The 17,444-nt window shown below is 51.7% G+C and overlaps 10 protein-coding genes across 10 annotated transcripts; 4 read left to right on the top strand and 6 right to left on the bottom strand.

Annotated features, from left to right (window-relative positions):
- Positions 1 to 135: 135 nt before the first annotated feature.
- Positions 136 to 1,122, bottom strand: DL89DRAFT_260106 (uncharacterized protein; the record flags this gene model as incomplete). Its single annotated transcript, XM_040885751.1, has 1 exon — positions 136 to 1,122. The coding sequence occupies one exon, from the start codon at positions 1,120 to 1,122 to the stop codon at positions 136 to 138; it is 987 nt and encodes a 328-aa protein (XP_040740445.1).
- A 209-nt stretch (positions 1,123 to 1,331) lies between these two features.
- DL89DRAFT_270005 (uncharacterized protein) lies at positions 1,332 to 2,651 on the bottom strand (the record flags this gene model as incomplete). Its single annotated transcript, XM_040888525.1, has 1 exon — positions 1,332 to 2,651. A coding segment is annotated over one exon (1,320 nt), but the record flags the coding sequence as incomplete, so codon positions are not given.
- Positions 2,652 to 2,760: 109 nt separating this feature from the next.
- Positions 2,761 to 5,864, bottom strand: DL89DRAFT_286190 (uncharacterized protein). The gene is made up of 4 exons (XM_040889852.1): positions 4,957 to 5,864; positions 3,956 to 4,773; positions 3,719 to 3,914; positions 2,761 to 3,681 (listed from the first exon to the last, which is right to left on the bottom strand). Exons 1-4 carry the CDS (start codon positions 5,764 to 5,766, stop codon positions 2,917 to 2,919), a joined length of 2,589 nt encoding a protein of 862 aa, XP_040740443.1. The 5' UTR covers positions 5,767 to 5,864; the 3' UTR covers positions 2,761 to 2,916.
- A 1,175-nt stretch (positions 5,865 to 7,039) lies between these two features.
- DL89DRAFT_260103 (uncharacterized protein) lies at positions 7,040 to 7,846 on the bottom strand (the record flags this gene model as incomplete). Its single annotated transcript, XM_040885750.1, has 1 exon — positions 7,040 to 7,846. One exon carries the CDS (start codon positions 7,844 to 7,846, stop codon positions 7,040 to 7,042), a length of 807 nt encoding a protein of 268 aa, XP_040740442.1.
- A 175-nt stretch (positions 7,847 to 8,021) lies between these two features.
- Positions 8,022 to 10,706, bottom strand: DL89DRAFT_295340 (uncharacterized protein; the record flags this gene model as incomplete). Its single annotated transcript, XM_040890629.1, has 5 exons — positions 8,022 to 8,668; positions 9,218 to 9,380; positions 10,267 to 10,477; positions 10,517 to 10,656; positions 10,692 to 10,706. The coding sequence occupies 5 exons, from the start codon at positions 10,704 to 10,706 to the stop codon at positions 8,022 to 8,024; spliced, it is 1,176 nt and encodes a 391-aa protein (XP_040740441.1).
- Positions 10,707 to 12,578: 1,872 nt separating this feature from the next.
- DL89DRAFT_295339 (uncharacterized protein) lies at positions 12,579 to 13,381 on the top strand (the record flags this gene model as incomplete). Its single annotated transcript, XM_040890628.1, has 3 exons — positions 12,579 to 12,688; positions 12,735 to 12,870; positions 12,908 to 13,381. 3 exons carry the CDS (start codon positions 12,579 to 12,581, stop codon positions 13,379 to 13,381), a joined length of 720 nt encoding a protein of 239 aa, XP_040740440.1.
- A 192-nt stretch (positions 13,382 to 13,573) lies between these two features.
- Positions 13,574 to 14,535, top strand: DL89DRAFT_63887 (kinase-like protein). Its single transcript, XM_040891910.1, has one exon. It carries the CDS (start codon positions 13,677 to 13,679, stop codon positions 14,322 to 14,324), a length of 648 nt encoding a protein of 215 aa, XP_040740439.1. The 5' UTR covers positions 13,574 to 13,676; the 3' UTR covers positions 14,325 to 14,535.
- Positions 14,536 to 15,376, bottom strand: DL89DRAFT_63888 (uncharacterized protein). Its single transcript, XM_040891911.1, has one exon. The coding sequence runs from the start codon at positions 15,266 to 15,268 to the stop codon at positions 14,747 to 14,749; it is 522 nt and encodes a 173-aa protein (XP_040740438.1). The 5' UTR covers positions 15,269 to 15,376; the 3' UTR covers positions 14,536 to 14,746.
- On the top strand, positions 15,377 to 16,031 carry DL89DRAFT_63889 (uncharacterized protein). Its single transcript, XM_040891912.1, has one exon. It carries the CDS (start codon positions 15,485 to 15,487, stop codon positions 15,974 to 15,976), a length of 492 nt encoding a protein of 163 aa, XP_040740437.1. The 5' UTR covers positions 15,377 to 15,484; the 3' UTR covers positions 15,977 to 16,031.
- A 299-nt stretch (positions 16,032 to 16,330) lies between these two features.
- On the top strand, positions 16,331 to 17,278 carry DL89DRAFT_63901 (uncharacterized protein). Its single transcript, XM_040891913.1, has one exon. It carries the CDS (start codon positions 16,666 to 16,668, stop codon positions 17,173 to 17,175), a length of 510 nt encoding a protein of 169 aa, XP_040740436.1. The 5' UTR covers positions 16,331 to 16,665; the 3' UTR covers positions 17,176 to 17,278.
- The last annotated feature ends 166 nt before the right edge of the window (positions 17,279 to 17,444 follow it).

Genomic DNA, 17,444 nt, shown 5'->3' with positions numbered 1-17,444 from the left:
AGTATGTTGCAATGTATGATAACATGCTATATGAAATAAGGAAGGAGGAATATTGAGGTGACTAGCCGTAAAACCTGCTTATATAGGTGGGTAGCGCCCAAACAGAGGCGTACAGGGGTCACTATTGGCCATGAGCTAGAGAATGTGTCTTCCAGGAGCGGCCATGGTGTTGTCGAGAGCCACGGCTCCAATTTCCACCATATACTCTTGCGCGTATCTCTCAAACGTTCCCCTCAACATATGTGGATTCCCAAACGTGGCCCTAATGCTCTCTTTGTATATGCCTGGAAAAGCATCTAGTTGCGCCAATGAAAGTATATAGTGTGGTAGGACATTCGGCTCCAATGGTTTAAACCCCTTCAGATGCAATACGCTATTCAATTTGGATAGCCCGTTGGTTAGTCTTTGCGTGTGCTGGCCATGAACAAATAGTTCAGTTACTTGATAGGCGATGTAGTGTGAAAATATGATGCCCGTTGGGTCAACACCGTAGCTGTTGCTGAGGCAAGCTCGCATCGAGATATTTGGGGGCTTCATGAGCCCATAGATATAGACACGTCTGATATTGTGAACGAAGTCACTTTTGCATACAACTGAGTGTTTTCTGCGCCTTTTCAAGTTGTCGGCTGTGTATGCCCTGCTATTAGTTGGTTTACTTATTCTGGGGCCCAGCCGCTGTGAAATCGGGATACGCGGCTTTCGCTTGTCAGAGACACTTGGCTCCTTTGGAAAGTCTGACACATAAATGACAGGAATGTCTGAAGGGTTGGAGAGCGTGGCTGGTGTCACATTGCTGCTGGATTCACTCAGTGACTCCACCAGCATAAGGGACGGAGAAATAGCAGAGTATTCAGGATGGATGTGGGTTGCCTCGGTTACAGTGCGCTCACTCAAATAGTCCTGGGCGTTGGAAACAAGGCTGGAAAGCTGCTCACTCCATTGCGAAATTTGGCCCACACTCACAGCAGCGTCGCCATGAACCGTCGTTGCAACAGCACCCGTTTCACTCTTCAGAGAGACTGAGTATCGTGCTGGGTTCCCATTTCTCTGTCGCTTCATACCGCTGCTTAGATTGTCCTGGTGAGAGGCATACATAAAAGGCTGCTTGCTAACAAAAGACATGTTTGATTGAATTAGAAAGTTAGTGGAAAAGGACAAGTGGCCAACATGCCTCACTCTCTTTTACCGCTAGCGCTGCGTGTCCTTATTCAAGCCAGCAAGCTGCAGCCAGACATGCCAGAAACACACTGTGGCAAGACTTGGGTCGAACTACACATGTCGGAAACAATGCTCAATAAGTACAATAATAGATATCGACATCCCACAGTCGCCTAGCTCCCCGACTGATTGGCTGGCAGGCTGAGATTGACATCTCGCGCATATCTGTCGACGTAATGTTTAAAGTCTCGATTGTGGCACTTGGCGAGGCTAGCAGCCAGCTGCTTTGTGTACTGCGTCCGGACAAGCTCAGTGTCCTCTGCTTTCCCCACATCCCGAAGCGGGCCATACCCGTCCAAAATTGTCTTGTTCAGCTTGCGTAGCCTCTTAACAAGCTTGTAGGCATCACGTTCAGCTACAATAAACTCACAGGTGCCTGATGGAGAAAAGTACACGTGGAATATGTCAAGGTCGCCGATGTCATAATGCGCCAGGAAATTCCCTTCGTGCTCCGACCCGTACTCGCGCAGGCCCTTGGCATAGATGCGCCACATGCAGTACTTCTCCTCGGCCGCACTTTGCTTGGGCATGCCATACTTGAGTGTGCGTACATTCTTTCTGACCACACGCGCGCGTGACCTGGGCTGTGCAGCTAGAGTCACATGGCTTTGGGAAAGACCTGCCGACAGTTTTTCGACTGTTGCTGTTGTCCCTGAGTTGGCTGCTGACACAGCAAAGTTCTGCAGGCTTGACACGGAGCCAAATGTCGCTGCAGCACTGCCAATCTTAGCTGGTAGGATTGGCGACTGCAGGGCGAGGATTCGCTTCTGGAGCTGGCCATGCTCAAGAGCCAGGACATTGTCTTGAGTAGCCAACAGCGCTGAGACCAGCTCGCGGTTGCGTTCCCCCATTTGCACTATGTTTGTGACATCCTGCATCGTCATAGTAGGCAGGATGGGAACGGTGATGGGAACAAGCTCGACCTGGCACGCTGATGCTGGCAGCACGTCTTGCATAGTGTCGATGCTAAACTTCACTTTCTTTGGACTGAAGCTGCTACTATCGAATGATGGAAATACTGGCTGGTACACCGTTAGCATGGGTGGTGGTGGGTAGATTGGCGATGGTGAATAGATAGGTAGCTGCGCAAACGATGCTACTGCGGAGAGTGGTGGGTCAATTGTCAGTGAGGTAACAGCAGCGGCTGGTTCCATACTATCCTGTTCAAGAAAAGGCCTTGGTAACTGCTGCTGGCGCTTCTGTTGCTGGCGCTGCTGCTGGAGCTGTTGATGGAGCTTCTGTCGCTGGAGCTGTTGGTGGAGCTGCTGGTGCACAGGCGATTTTTGCGTTAGCCCCAGTAGCTGCCCTCGCTCAGAAGTTGCTTCCACTAGCGCAGGTTCCTCTGACAGTGGTTGTTGAGATACCTGCTCTGCAAGCAGAGATTGCTGCAACGCCTCTACCAGGTGCAGTGACTGTAGCGGTGCCGTTTGCTGTGCTTGATTCTGTGGTGGCATCGAAATATTTGCTTCACACTGCTGGTGCAACTGGTGCTGTTCTTGCTGCTGTTCTTGGCCCACACTTAGGCTAGATGACATGACTGGTGAGGTAGAGAAAATGAGTTTATTTCAAGATATTTGGAATACAGAGAGGAAAGAGTTTACAGCCCGCACCACATCTCCCGACGTTTGATATCAGGCGCAGCAAGTGCCTATGTCTGCTTTGCAGATCTCACTCCTGCATCCGCTTTGTGGAAGCTGGCTAGAGCCCGATTTCTCTCTTGTAATCCCTCGCGTACGCCATAAATCCGGGTCTGCTAGGCTTGGAATCGCAAAATGTCGTCCTCACTCGTTGCTTGTACATGCCAGGGGGTGCTGCCCACTGCGCCGGGGACAGCTCACTGTAGGTCGGGTGCAGCAGGTCAAAAAACCGTATGACCTTGACACCTTTGATGCTATTCAAATGCCTGACAAACATACGCCCATACGACGCTTCAACGACAAACTTGTTCACACCACACACAACATTATGCGAATGTACAACATATGAAGAGTCAATACCCATCTTCCTCTGTTGAGTTCGCATGGATGAGTTTTGCGGTCGCATCAAGCCGAGCGTGTAGATGCGATGCATGCTGTGCCGCTTATCGCTGCGACAGGTGTGTGAGGGACGGATGTCGACAGTGTATGTGCCAAGTTTGCGTGAGAGAGGCGAGGGCAAGGGTGAGTGTGGGTGCAGGTGTTGGTCACAGGAAGCAAATTCCTCAGTGCAGTCATCAGACACATGGTCGGTGGAGGGACCAAGCAGCAGAAATGGTGACAGCGGCCCGGGCGCGGTCGATGATGACAGGTGACCAGTTGGGAGCATCGGCAATAGCAAGTACAGCTCTCCTTGGAGACCATAAAGTAGGCTAGAGGGCTGGTCGTTCCACTGTGCGAGCTGGCTCGGACCGCCACCGGTTCCCAGGTCCATTATTTGCACTGGTGAGGTCTTCAAAACGACCCTATGCGCGTGCTCCTCAACCCGCTGTCTCTTTGTGCCACTGCTGAAGGCATCGTCTCACCCTTGTGAAATAACAGGTGGCAGCATGGTTGAAAATATCAGCGGGAGGCAGGATGTGCAAGAAGAAGGAAGCAGACTTCCTGTAACACAATCCCCAGGCAACGATGCACAGCACAAACGACGTGCAGATGCACATCCCGGCTGTCCGCGTGTCTGTCAGGACACATACGCCCTGCCCCTGATCTATATCGTAGAGCCTAGTGGAATTCCCAAGCTGTAGGAGTAGTTCTTCACGAACCGGCGGAAATTCCCATTGTCACATCTGTGATAGCTGGTCAGCAAGCGCTTTCTGTACTCGGTTTTCTTTGTCTCCAGCGACATCTTGCTCCTGAGCGAAATATGCAGTGGGTGAAAGCCCTTAAAAATAGCCTTGTCGTATCGCCGTAGTCTCCGCACCAAAACCTCAGCATCTCGCTGAGAAACAAATATCTCACAGACATCAGGAAGCACATAGTTGACATGGTAGATCTCCAGATCGTCGATATCGTAGTGCCGCAGGACCTTGTCCATGTAGGGGTATGGAAAGACACGCATGCCTTTTATGTACAGCGTGCGGATGGCATACTTGGCCTCGACAGGTGATGGCTCAGGCAGGCCGTGTGTGCAAACTCCACAAGAATCCTTCTTGGCGTAGCTGTGTCGTTCGGGGGAAGGGTTGAGAGAGCGGCTTTGTGTGCTGGCTTTATCAGAATTGGTTGGCGTTGTTTCCTGGTTTACTGCTTTGTATTCTTGTATCTGTTGATTCCGCTGTTGTTGTTGCTGCTCGTATATTGTGATCCTTTTCTGAAGCAGTTCGGCTATCAGCCGGAGCTCGTTGTTGTACTCGCACATTTTTGCGATCTCTTTCGCCTCTTCTGGTGGGGTTTCTGGTGCTATCTTAACCTTAACGGGTTCAAGTGAAGCGCATGGGCTAGACATTTGCGGCGATGAAAAATCGGACAGCCTCGGCCTGTACACTGTAAATTCTTTTGGCGGCAACACGGTGTGTGGCGACTGGTCTGCGTGGTGCTGCAGCTGATCTGGCGAGTGGCTAGGCGATGGAAGCATCAAATATTGCTAGAATACGAGTAGTGTAAAGAGAGAAAAAAAAAGTCGATTGGAGGCAGAGTGGAGAAGAGAGGTGAGACGAGGGCTGTGTCACAGCTGGCAATTTAAAACAACAGATCTTAGCCGATCGTGCAGCTCTGCTGGGCTGATTGCTAAAGTTTATCAATGTGTCTGCTGGGCTGGCCGTGACACCATTTGGACGACGGTGGCCTTAAGCGGAGCGCCAATCTCCTTGGCATATTCTCGGAGGTAATGAAGGAACTTTTCCTCTACAGAGCAAGTCGGCGCGGACAACTTTTTGAGTGTTTTTCTCAGCACCGTACCGTATGACGCTGCTATATGCGTCGCCTCGCCATCTGTAAGGCCTGGGTGGGCCTTTGTCATCGGCTCATACCCATCAAGCACCTGAATACCAGCTTCCATGAGCTTATCGAAGAACTGCTTGGAAAACTCTGCTTTGACGAAGGCCTCAACCACACTCAGCGTCAAAAACTGGACATGCACTGCCCAGTCAGAGTCAATCCCTATGTCACTAAGCTTCTGCGCCATATTCGCTTTGGTTGCACGAAGTTTCAATATGTATATGCGCCGAACCCCGTATTTGAAGTCGCAGTGCCGTAGTGATTGGTATGGCCTGTCTGGCTGCTGGTTCAGCGGGCTCGTTGGAGCGAGTGTCGATGCAGAACTCATGGGCGAATCTGATGGCATCTGGCCTGGTGCATGCTGTTGCGCCTGGCGGAGCTCAGCTACCCGGTTCTGCAGATGCATCACCATTGCTGACAGCTCCTGGTTCCACTGACACATGCGCACAAGACCAGCAGCGTCCTCGGGCTGCATCCCGTGGGGGATTACAACCGAGACAGGTTGCAGCAGGACAACTGAATTTCTCTCGGTCCGTGCTTTCGTAGGGAATTCGAGCTTCACTCGCTTTGCACTGTCGCCGCTATTTGACCCATCTCCGACAAACGCTGGCCGCGACACTGTTAGCTGAGTAAAAGACATTCCAGCAACTTGCAAAATACTTGAAACGAGGAAAAATTGCAGGCAAGTGGAACAAAAGGCTAGCTCTGTCTGCAGTGTGTTGTGGCGAAATAAAATGGCCAGAATGAGATAATTATGATCGGATATCCTTGATCAGTGCCTGCGGAATGCCAGCTGGGAACAGAAACGCTGAGTGACTCTAGCTTCAATAGTTATCACCAGTGTAACGAGAGAGCATTCATGTTGGGACACAACAAATGCTAAAAGGACAGTAGCTCAACTGTGACTGCTATACACCACTCTGCTGCCAGAAATGCGTCAATTACGCCAGCTGCTTGACAGCATCCATCCCGACCTCCGCAGCATACTGCGCAAAATACTCAATGGACTGGCTGCTGTCTTGCTGTTTGGCATTAAAATATGTTATCCTAAATTTGTTGCCATATTCCTGACAGGGTAGCGATGGGCTGCTTTCACGCTGAGCAATGCAAAGTACTTCAGTGGCATCGGTAGTGCATGGCGTAGTCAGCCCTGAGCTGCCAGTCTTGGTAACTAATTCGTTTGCTTAACCGCCTTCAGCAAAAATTTCATTGACCAGCAGGCAGTTTGGGCAGTAAAAGAGGATCCTGACAGTACTCGTGCCACAGGCCCTCAAGAGTTCCTTAACCATTGCTTTCTACCCAATAGCTCTGAGGAGTTCCAGCATATAGACTCACCTAGCGCTGTGCTTCTTATCTCTGGGACACCCGCAAGGATGAATAAGCCAGGGTAGATCGGCTTTACCGAGCCTGGAACCAGGGGCTGCTTTCGACTTGAATGTCTCCAAGGAGCGGGCAGGATCTGCCAATTGCTGCAGCCTGCAACTGCAGACAGGACAAGGTCAGAGATCCTGGTTCGGAGGTTTATCACTAGGTCCGTCAGCTGTCAGCTCCGCTCATCCAGCTGCATGACGCTGGATGGGTCAACGGCATTTGGCATCCTGAGGAATGGTGCTTGCGCAAATTGTAGGACAAAATACTGCTACCGCTTCTGAATCACGACGCCAAACTTATTGGAATCCGCTGGCCTCTTCTTGCTGTCAACTGTGTCAGCACTCCGAGATAAATGGCGGTAGGAAATATTGGGGGCATTGCGTGATATATTACTTAATGATGTGCCTACTCACTCATGGCCATATTGCTATAACAAAATGGCATCAAACGGCATGTTTATGGAAGAATACAAGACACCATGCATTATCTGAGAGGCACCGTACCATTGCCATATATGGGTCTGTTTATTTAACTAAAGTACATCAGAGTTTAATCCCAACCTCTATTGCATAGTCTTGAAGATACCTGGTGCATCGGCCTTTAGCCGCTTTCGGGAGAGTGATATATGCGGTCCTGAATTTGCTGCAATATCTCTGAAAGGACAGTATTGGCTTGGATGTGCGCTGAGCAATGCACAGTGCCTTGCTGGCATCGGTAGTGCAGAGCGTAGTCAGCCCTGAACTGCGAACTTTGGTGACGAATTCGTTTACATAGCTGCTTTCAACAAAAAACTCGTCGACCCGCGGGCAGATTGGGTGGGAAAGGAGAATCTTGGCAGTATTAACACCATGGGTACTCAGGCGCTTTTTAGGCTTAGCTTTCTTCCCGCTGATTCTTGGAAAGTCCAATATATAAACCCGCCGAACGCTGTGCTTCTTATCGCTGGGGCATGCATTAGAAGGAATGAAAATATAGGCACATGACTCTGCGTGATTGGCAGCCTGACTCTTTTTCGGGCTGAATATTTCCATGGAGCGGGCAGGATCTGACAATTGCTGCGGCTCGTCAGCTGGAGGTAGGGTAAGCTCAGAGATCCTGGTTTGGAAATGTACCACTAGCTCTGCCAGCTGTCGGTTCCACTCATCCAGCTGCATGATGCCGGAGGGGTCAACTGTATTCAGCACACCGAGGAATGGTGCTTGCGCAGACTGTAGAACGACAGTGTACATTTGCCGCTTCTGACCCTTAGCACCGCCGTAGCTGGGCTCTGCTAGCCGCTTTTTTGTTGCATTTTCTTCGCCTGTTTGAGAGAAATGGTCAAAAGCAGCATTTGGTAAGCTAAGCGACATGGCGTACAATGTTGGAAGCAAACAAGTTATTGACGTGCGGAGCTGGTACGTTGTGATGTTTGCCCTCCACACAGCCGTCCGTTATAGCAGCGATGACCGAATTAATATATTTATGGGGGTGGAGGAGCCAAGCGAAAGTGGCCAGTACTCAAGTGGCATAAATGACCAGTCAGCACTACAGCAGCCTGATGCCAATCTCAGCGGCGTACTCCTGCAGAAACTCTTTGCTTCGGAACTGCTTCGTTCCTCGCGCAATTTTGTAAGCACTGACTAGGCTGCGGCAGTACTGGCTATAGGTTGGCACCGGCGCGCCCAGCGATATCGCCTGACTGACAACACCGGAAAGATTATAGCCGATAACTGCGACGGCATGCGCATCGTACAGAGCATGTACAAACGTGTCCGCGTAAGTGCTCTCAACAATGAACTCGTCGAAGCGGTCGTTAATCGGGTGAGAATATATGATCATCGAGCTGGTAATACCGTACTTTTGTAGGTGTCGTTTGACTGAAATTGAGCGGTCTTTGACACAGTCAACTGTGTAGATCCTTCGAACTCTGTATTTGATATCGCTTGGACAGTCGCATTGAGGCACTGCTGTGGAGATATCAATGCCAGCCTTGTCCATATCTAGAGCCGCCGGCGCCTTTGACGTTGTAAGTTGAGGTGGAGAGAGCGCAGACTTCGCATGCTGGTTAGCAATGAGCTCTGCCAGTCGCTGCTGCATCCCAATGACCATCTCGGCGAGCTGCTGGTTCCACTGATCCAGTTGCACGATGGAAGACGGGCTGGTGGTGTTTAGTATATCGGAAAACGGTGTGGCTGGGGGTCGCAATGAAACCGAAATATTGCGCCTCTTCGTTCCCTCGCTATACACGTAAAGGGTATCTGCAGATCTCTTTCTCGGGTCAACAGCTTCGCCTTTCTGGGAAAAAGGGTAGGTGGGGTCGTTGGTGAAATCATTAGCCATATTTGTTGATCAATACAATGAGATATGAGTATGTGCAAAAGCGAATATAAAAATGATGCACCGGCAAACGCCAATACTGTCTTTGATAGTAGCGTGATGAGTGTGACTTTATGGGGAGGGGGACTAATACTACACCAGCCCCTGCTGTGCAGCTATTGCGGCAGGTGAGTAATACCGCAATGGACCCATAGGATAGAGTGCATCGGGCCAGTCCGTCTTGGCCAGCTATTTCTCGTGCACTGGTATCCCAACACCAATCTCTTTTGTGTAGGCTGCGATGTACTCTAGGGCCCTGGTGTGCCTAGCATTTTTGATGACGAAGTATGCACTTTGAAGCATCCCGCGGTAGTATGGTGAAGACGGTTTCTGTCCACTCTGCCTGATTTCCTGACAGATTATACTGGCCGGATCGATGCCGATAGACGAAGCAGCCTTGCCATCAATCATCTTTTGGATGAATGTCTCCGCGTAGCTACTCTCAATAAAGAACTCGTCGATCCGGGTACTGACCGGGTGCGAATTGATTATCATGGACTTGTTGATGTCAAACTTTTGTAGGTGGCCCTTTAGCGAGCATTTTTTGTTTCTTGAGCAATCCAGAGTGTATACTCGACGTATTCCATAAATGACATCGCTTCGACACACGCTACGTGGAATAAGCTGAAGGATATCGACATGGGCGATGTCTACATGTGACGCAGATATCTGCCCAGCTGGTAAACGCGGCAGCGGCGACTGTGTGTAGCCAGATTGCTGGTGGGCAAGTAGACCCACCAGTTGTTGCTGCAACCCAATTGCAATCTCTGCTAGTTGCTGGTTCCACTGATCCAGCACTCCGAAGCTGGCTGGATCGGTAGCATTCATTACCCGCTGCAATGAGGTTGGAGCACGCGCTATTTCCACCATTAAATTCTGCTGAGAAGACGAGCCGCTGGGGGTGTTTACTGTCAATGCCTTCTTTGGTACAGTGTTTGATGAAGAGGAAAGATTAGATGCCATTTGAATAATATTTAGAGATACTAGAGAATCTGCAAACTAGTAGCACCTATGGAGTCAGAACAATAGCAGCTTCATACGGAGTAGTGGATTATGGCCGTACAGGTTTTATAGCAGCATGATACGGGGTTATCGTGTAGCTTCTCCAGGTGGGCAGCACCGCAAAGCACACCCATTCAATCAGATGTGCGAATCAGGTTTAATATTTTTATTGATAACTGTAGACTAGGCTGCGCGTAAAAATTGCACTGCTGCGAATAGATATTTCGTTTCATGGGGCTTGCATAGAATCACGTATTGCAGTTTGCTGAGATATAGGACAATTCCACCAGCCAGAACATAAGATAGTCCAAGGAAACTGCGCCTTTTATCCATTGGGATGCTCGCTACTTTTGACACGATTGTGCACAAGCTTGTTTGTTAGAAGAATCAGGGAAAGGAGCTCCTCTGAGACGCGCTGTCGGATGAACAGGAACCCTTCGATCTCAACTCTCCATGGCTTTCGCTCAAAGAAAGCAACCTCTTGGTTCACCGCGTCATACAGCCACCACTTGCTGCCACTAAACTTGACATCCCACTTGTACGCATTTCCCTTGAAATCCGTGAACGACCAAGCTCCCTTAATGAGACCTTCCTTCTTTGCTGATGCGACACCACCAAATCCCCTCATTGATGCTCGACTCTTGGACATGCCTTCTCGCGACCCCGACACGAGGACATGGCTCCTTGCTGATGGATTGGCGATTACAGAGAGGTCGCGCCCGTCGATTCGGACCGAGTAAGCAATCGGCTGGTCAGAGGCAATCGGCTTTTTCTTAAAGTAGCCGCGGTAAACTACTGCAGACTTGTCAGTGTCCGGGCATCAAAGAAAGTGAACACTTGACCAGAGTCCATGGCAAATATAAAGTGTGTAGATTGGTGCAGTGAGGTGAGTTTGTGACCACGGACAAAACAGATCTGTCTGCTGCTTTTAAACATAGACACAGCGTGGCTGAACTGGCTTTGATTTCCAGTGTTTGCTTATTGTCCAAAAAGTCCGCATATGCGGATGATATTCGCGCACTATATTCACTACATGCGACACCTGGCAGACACATTGATTTCCCTGCTATGAGGCTTCTAAAAGAGAACGCCAGGTCTCTGGGATGCAGTGTGATGTTACACACCTTGTTTACGAACTATTGAGACAATACCAGCTTGACAAAGATTATTCAATGATCCCAAGCGTGCATGGACAGCTGAACTGAGCTGACATCTGGAGTTTACTTGGGCGATTTAAAATAATATCGAAAGCTAATGTAGCTTTGCCTAGTGCACTATATACAGCACCACCCGGACTCTGGTTAGTATTCGGTTTGTTTCTGTACATATAAACTCCGAGCACACTTCATGCTAAGACTGAGTTCAATGTTCCTTTAGCTGGTTTCTATCTCTAAAATCTGCTGCAATGGATTGTCGTTTCTCTCGCTATCACCAGCTATTTGAGGACTATAGGAGGCAGGCCAACGCAGAGGCTAGCGATGAGCGGAAGGTGCTGCTTGTCTCCGTTGCGACCACGCTTGGGATTTTGCTGCGCTGGCTAAACAAACTCAAGAAGGCTTTGACTGAACGCAGCAATTCCCTGCGCACTATAACTTCTGTGACTAGGGATGGCGATGACCAGTAAATGCTTTTATGGTGCGCGGAAATCGCTGAAAAGCTGTCCAAGCTTTGTGTCTTAGCTATAAATCTTGTGAAGAGCGCTGAGGCTCGCTACTTGGAGGTCCGCCTTGTCACTCGACTCAACATGATTTCCAGGCTCGTGGAAAGGACAGCTGCTTGCTGCCTCAGCCTAGCTCTGGTCCATGCTCAATTGCCTCTAATGGAAAAGGATGCCAGCTGGTCATATTTCGATGACATTTCAGACAGACCCAACAGCTATTCTCTAACAGTTAGGAGACACAATCCGCATATACATTGAGCGTGGGCACCAAGAAGATATCCCATGGCCCATTTGACCTTGGTAAATCGGACGTGCGTCACTGGGAAAGAGTCAAAGGAGTGGTTTATTAGAGTGCGGAGTCCAATGCTTCTGTACGATGATGAATTACACGGTGGGTGCGACGCAGTGTTGAAGCTGAGCGCAGCCAGCCAACGATATGGCCAGAGTGTTTTCATCCGATGTTTTCCATGGTCGCACTTGTCACCTACGCATTACAGTATCCATCTTCTTCAACGATGCTTGAGGGGTCCATTATATTGAGACTGCTGGACATGCAGTCCTAATGTGGCTTTTTGTTTTTATGATGTTGAGTTCGTTTGAATAGCAGCTACCTAGGTCAATACGATGACCCATGGCGAGATATGTATTAAGCACTCATACATCAATGCTACACTGTGCGTTGGTGGGTCTGGGTTTGCCTCGTTGCATATCACACCGATTTGCCTTGTTGCACCGGCCACGTAGCTTGTTCCGGTACTGCGGCCAATCGCGGTGCTCCATCGGTTTATTTTTTTTTCACCTAGGCGGGCGCAGGCCTTGACACTTTTTTTTTGCAGACTCCTTTTCTTCCTCCATGTTCCGTGCTTTCCACCGCCTTCTTTTCCAAATCGTCACTAAATTTCTCAACGTCAACAAAAGTGCAGGCACCATTGCATAATTTATTGTCCCGGGCATATGCATAATAGGCTGGCATAAAAGCACAGACCGCAGTCCTCCCGTTTTGTAAATATTTCTCCCACCTGTCGGTATTTACACATACACACAACTTTTGCCTATTCATTTCAATGGCTGATCGATCCAGCAGCGACACGAAAGCCAGCAGCCGCGCAACAGAAATACAAAATGTCGATGATGACGGCAGCGACGCCGAGCGATCCAAGTCGGACAGTTCAAAGTACCAGCAAGGTGCCACAGGGCGGTTCCGGCAGCTGAGCTGACAGCAGCGACGAGGGCAATAGCAGCGGGGAGGGCAATAGCAGCGGGGATGAAGGCAATAGCAGCGAGACGGGCAGTTCGCAGCGATTCTGGGCAACACGATCTCCATCGCAATTGCCGGTGCCTGGAGCGAACAACGATGTGTCTCCGATGCAGCAGCTGCCGGACTTGATGGCAGCGCATAGCCAAAATGCTGGTGCGGCAGAACTCAATGGGATTCGGCAAGGCACTGCCACCAGGGATGGGCAGTCTCCTCCCGGGGATGAGTCTGCCGCCGGAAATCTCGGGGACGATGGGACGGGATGTGCAGAGCCGGATGCTGTTTGTATCGTTGCTGGAAAACTACTGCCGCACGTACGACGACGACCCTCTGCGTAACCGGCGGCTGTTTTTCACAATCTGCCGTACGCTGTACTCAATGGGGATTATTGGCAAAGAGTATGTTGATGAGGTTGCGTCAGTCAGAGCTACCTATTCTGACGCATTCCGGCAGCTGGTGGTGAAGGCGCAGGAGTCGCTGGCATCGTATGAGCAGCGGGACATTGAGACAGGAATCCGGTCGCTGACCACTGGGCTGGGCGACGATGATGACGATTCGTTTGCATTTGACATTTCGCTAACCAACGATGACGACAACAGCGGACGACGATGACGACGACAACAGTGATAGCGAAGGCAATAGGCGATGAGTGGTCATGGAGCAACGACAATGGTGGTAGACTGGCGACTCGTTCATCCATCGTCGTCTGAATCTGATTCGGAGAACCAGTTTGACAGCATTGATTTGCCACGCATGGCCACGCGGAGCAGCAGAGTATCAGAGGGCTCGCGGCCTACGTCAGGTCGGGCGCGTAGCGCCAGTGCAGCCAACAGTAGCATGCACGAGACAATGTGGATGCGGCGTAGCAGCCGCGTGTCAGGCCTCATCTGCAACAACGTTTGAAAATATGGTGATGGACATGCACCGGTCCCGGTACCATGATGACTTTATCCAGCTGCGGTGCCTTGGCAAGGGTGGATTCGGCAAGGTGTATGAGGTGCGCAATAAGCTTGATGGGCGTCGCTATGCGGTGAAGCAGATCCGGATCAAAGGCGAGATCACAGCAGAGAAGACGCTGCGGGAGATCAAGACATTGGCGAACTTGGACCACCCGAATATCGTCAGATACTATAGCAGCTGGATTGAGGTCACCAAGATCCGGCGCAAGGGGTCCAGCCAAAAGTCGTCGTTTGGGAACCACCGGCTAGCTCACTCGACATCGCCGCTGGCGGCTATGTATGGCATGCCATTCGGTGCCCACGCTGCGATGAGCGGAGGGCTTGACCGATCTGCTACGCCAGACAGTCAGCGGCGCCATCAGGAGCTGACTGTATCTTCAAACGAATCAGAATCGGATTCAGAGCTTGCTTCTGGCACGCATATGCAGCCTTTGCGCAATCCGTTTGGCCGCCGGCGTGGCTCGGTTCTGCCAGCAGCCAATGGCAGAGCGGTCGGATTGAACACAGCGTCGGAGCCGGTCACTGCTTACTGCAATCAGCGGCATGGGCTTTTCTGGCGACAAGTTTTACACTGGCGAGGAGGCAGTGATGCTTGAGGTGAGCCTTGGCCACACCAATGGCAAGGACTACGTGGCAGCAGGAGGCAGATGAAGATTGTGTTTGAGCGGTCAGGCGGCAAAGATATATGTATTGCAGCGGTGGCCTGATGATACAGTGGAGATCGAGGGAATTGATGACGTGTCATGCGACAGTGTGCTAGTTGCCAATGTGCTTGAGGACCACAGCAGCGACTCGAGCAACAGCAGCGATGGCAATGGCGATGAGGAGCTAAAGCAACTACAGTCTGAGCAGCTGCAGCGATGGAGTCGTGTTTGCTGATGACGCCGGGTGCGACTGCGCCGAGTCTGAGCTTGATATTGTCTCATTCGAGGAGGACGAGTCTGTGTTTAAGATGCAATGGCCCGAGAGCAGCTCATCTGGACACTTGTCCAAGCAACAAGGGGCATGGCAGTTCAGCTCACTGCAGTCGGGGCCAGGAAGATATTGGGCCGGCAAGCATCATCAAGCGCCGCAGCCAATTCCGATCAAGCGGCCGCTCGCAGGAGTATCGGCCGGCAGCATCGGCGGCAGGGATCGCGGCTGAGTAATCCGCAGGGGCAGCCGCTTCTAGATGTGGACTCGAACTACAGCATGGGACCCGGGGTGATCCCACGGTCGATGCCGAGCCAGAGCGGCGGGCTGGATTTCGCGCAAAATTTCGTGGTGGAGACAACATTGTTTGTGCAGATGCAGCTGTGCCAGACGACACTGCAAGAGTACCTGAGCCAGCGCAATCTAGCGCATAGCTGAGCGGCACGAGCGGGCGATGAGCATACAATCGATGGCGAGTCCGTGGATCAGCGTGCTGGAGCATGACAGGCTTATTGACCCGATTCTGAACATCCGGCTGTTCCGAGCGATAGTGGAGGGCGTAAAGTACTTCCATGATCCGTGGCGTGATCCACCGAGACCTGAAGGGTGCCAATGTATTTTTGGACATGATGTTTACAGACAACCGCAGGCAGCGCGCTGAGTCGCAGCGGCAGCGGGTTCGGGCGGCCTGATATGCTGTCGCGGACTGTATCGACTGGGACAATGTCGGTGAGCAGCCCCCTGTTCGAGTCGCATTCGGATGTGTGGGATGCCTTTGACGGCGGCAACCTAAGGGAGAAGCACAGTGTGGCGTGCGGCACTGGTAGCCGCAAGATCGACTGGGATGTCGTGTTTGACTCGATCCTTGCCAGCCAGAACAGCGACTCGCAGGGCACACCCTTGTGCTCGCCAGGAGCCAGCATGCATGAGGGCGCCGGTGGCATGTATGAGCGGCCAGTGGGAGCGAGCAAGGCGCGGCTTGCGGGAATGCGGCATGCAGCTGGGGCGCCTGTGCGTCGGGCGAGCGGGACTGGCAAGTCGCCTGCTGGTGACGTTTATTCCGCGGATCGGTGATTTCGGATTAGCGACAAAATCAACGCTGGAGATCCGGTCGACCACCGACGAATACGCCTTCGTCACAAACAGCCAGAGGAGCCAGGGGAGCAGCCGTGGGCGGGAGTCGCGGGCAGGGAGCTGCTTCGACGGGGACGCGGGATGCGACGCACACGTCGAATGTGGGGACGATCACGTATGCGGCGCCGGAGCAACTGACGACGCAGACCAGCGAGTACAACGAAAAGGCAGATATCTACTCGCTGGGGATTATCTTCTTTGAGCTGTATTATCCGTTTGCGACGGCAATGGAGCGGATGCTGGTGATTAAGGATCTGCGGCGGGGGGTGTTTCCGCAGCCGTTTGTGCAGATGTGGCCAAAGGAAGCGGCATTTATCCTATGGCTGATGTCGGAGGACCCCGAGAAGCGGCCGGCAGCGAAGGAGATTCTGATGAGCGATTTGATTGACGTGCCAACGCTGGAGTCGGCGCAGCTGCGCAAGGAGGTGACCGTGCTGAAGATGCAGCTGGCGGTGGCGAACCAGCGGAACGAGGAGCTGAGCATGCGGGTGCGCGAGCTGGAGCGCCTAGTTGACTTGAAGCTAAAGTAATACATTGCACTCTACGTGGGAAGAGGGACGTGGTATTGAGTTCGGCTATTGTGTAGTGAGGTTGGTGGCTGAACCACATGCTGGTGGTGTTTTGTTTTATTTCAGCTCTTGTTGCCGGAAATTGAGACCTAGCTTGTCTCCATTGTCGCGAAGCGCGATGGCTGCTGCAGCGCGAGTACCGGATAGCTTTTTTATATTGCTAGTCCTGTGGAAAGGAGGACGCTTGTGTGAGCGGGGTTTCCTCCCTTGGCTGGATGGGACGGCAATGCACTCGTTGACTATTTCGATACCATTTCTCTTTTTCTACAAGTCGCAGTAGCATCTATTTCGGGGGCCATTTTAAAATTATATCCACGTTAATATGAGATATCGCAGTCCACAGGCACAGCTACTGATTTTGTACGGGGTTTTCTTGATAAACGGGTGTATACCGGCACTAACAGTGCGGAGCGCAACGGGAATTGTATCACCAGAGCACAGGCTTGAGTACGCAGGGACGTGGAAGCAGCAAATGACATACGGGCTGTCCTTTATAGCAGGGATCTTTGCAGTGAACCTGCTGGGCGCGCGTGTGGTGCTGTTTTTTGGCGGGCTCTGCGGCATCCTGTATGCAGCGGGGATTATATGTGTGCACAAGTACTCTATACACGGGCTTTTACCTTGCAGGCACGATTCTAAACAGCATTGGGTATGCAATGGCGATGCTGGCAGTGAACACAATGGTGCTGACGTATCCGCGGGAGCAGCAGAAGGCGCGCGCAGTGGCAGTGTTTCTGATCAGCCTGGAGCTGTTCCTGACATTGGGCGACGTTATGTTCAAATCCTGAGGGCGGCGAGGGGCGCAACTGGAACTCGGCGGTGGTGCAGCTAGTGTTTATATGCATTGGGACGCCCCTGACGCTGCTTCTGAGCCCTGCGGAGCAGGTGGTGCGGGACACCGGCGTATATGTGCTGGCGGTGCCAGCCAAAGGCCCAGACAGAGATAGGCAAGGTGCTGGAGGTTCTGGGCAGCGTCTGGCTGTGGCTCCTTGTGCCGTTTATATTTTCGTTCCCGTTCGTCACAGGCGACGGCGGGGATGGTAGCGGCGACAAAGCTGTCGGCGGTGGTGACGGACCTTGGGGTCACTGGCAGCATTGGCC

This window comes from Linderina pennispora, assembly GCF_002104995.1.
Source record: "Linderina pennispora strain ATCC 12442 chromosome Unknown DL89scaffold_15, whole genome shotgun sequence".
In the NCBI taxonomy this organism is placed as follows: Eukaryota; Fungi; Kickxellomycota; class Kickxellomycetes; order Kickxellales; family Kickxellaceae; genus Linderina; species Linderina pennispora.
The sequence above is the reverse complement of the archived record's forward strand: the minus strand, read 5'-3'. Positions and strand labels throughout refer to the sequence as shown.

What these genes read in the sequence shown, in the direction of transcription:
- DL89DRAFT_63901 (XM_040891913.1), top strand. Translation starts at nt 16,666, where the DNA reads ATGAGATATCGCAGTCCACAGGCACAGCTACTGATTTTGTACGGGGTT.
- DL89DRAFT_63888 (XM_040891911.1), bottom strand. Translation starts at nt 15,268, where the DNA reads ATGTCCAAAAATACATTGGCACCCTTCAGGTCTCGGTGGATCACGCCA.
- DL89DRAFT_63887 (XM_040891910.1), top strand. Translation starts at nt 13,677, where the DNA reads ATGGTGATGGACATGCACCGGTCCCGGTACCATGATGACTTTATCCAG.
- DL89DRAFT_63889 (XM_040891912.1), top strand. Translation starts at nt 15,485, where the DNA reads ATGTCGTGTTTGACTCGATCCTTGCCAGCCAGAACAGCGACTCGCAGG.
- DL89DRAFT_286190 (XM_040889852.1), bottom strand. Translation starts at nt 5,766, where the DNA reads ATGTCTTTTACTCAGCTAACAGTGTCGCGGCCAGCGTTTGTCGGAGAT. An exon ending in GACAATGGGAATTTCCGCCG is followed by an intron (nt 3,915 to 3,955) that starts GTTCGTGAAGAA and finishes GAATTCCACTAG; the next exon opens with GCTCTACGATATAGATCAGG. An exon ending in CCACCTGTTATTTCACAAGG is followed by an intron (nt 3,682 to 3,718) that starts GTGAGACGATGC and finishes ACAAAGAGACAG; the next exon opens with CGGGTTGAGGAGCACGCGCA.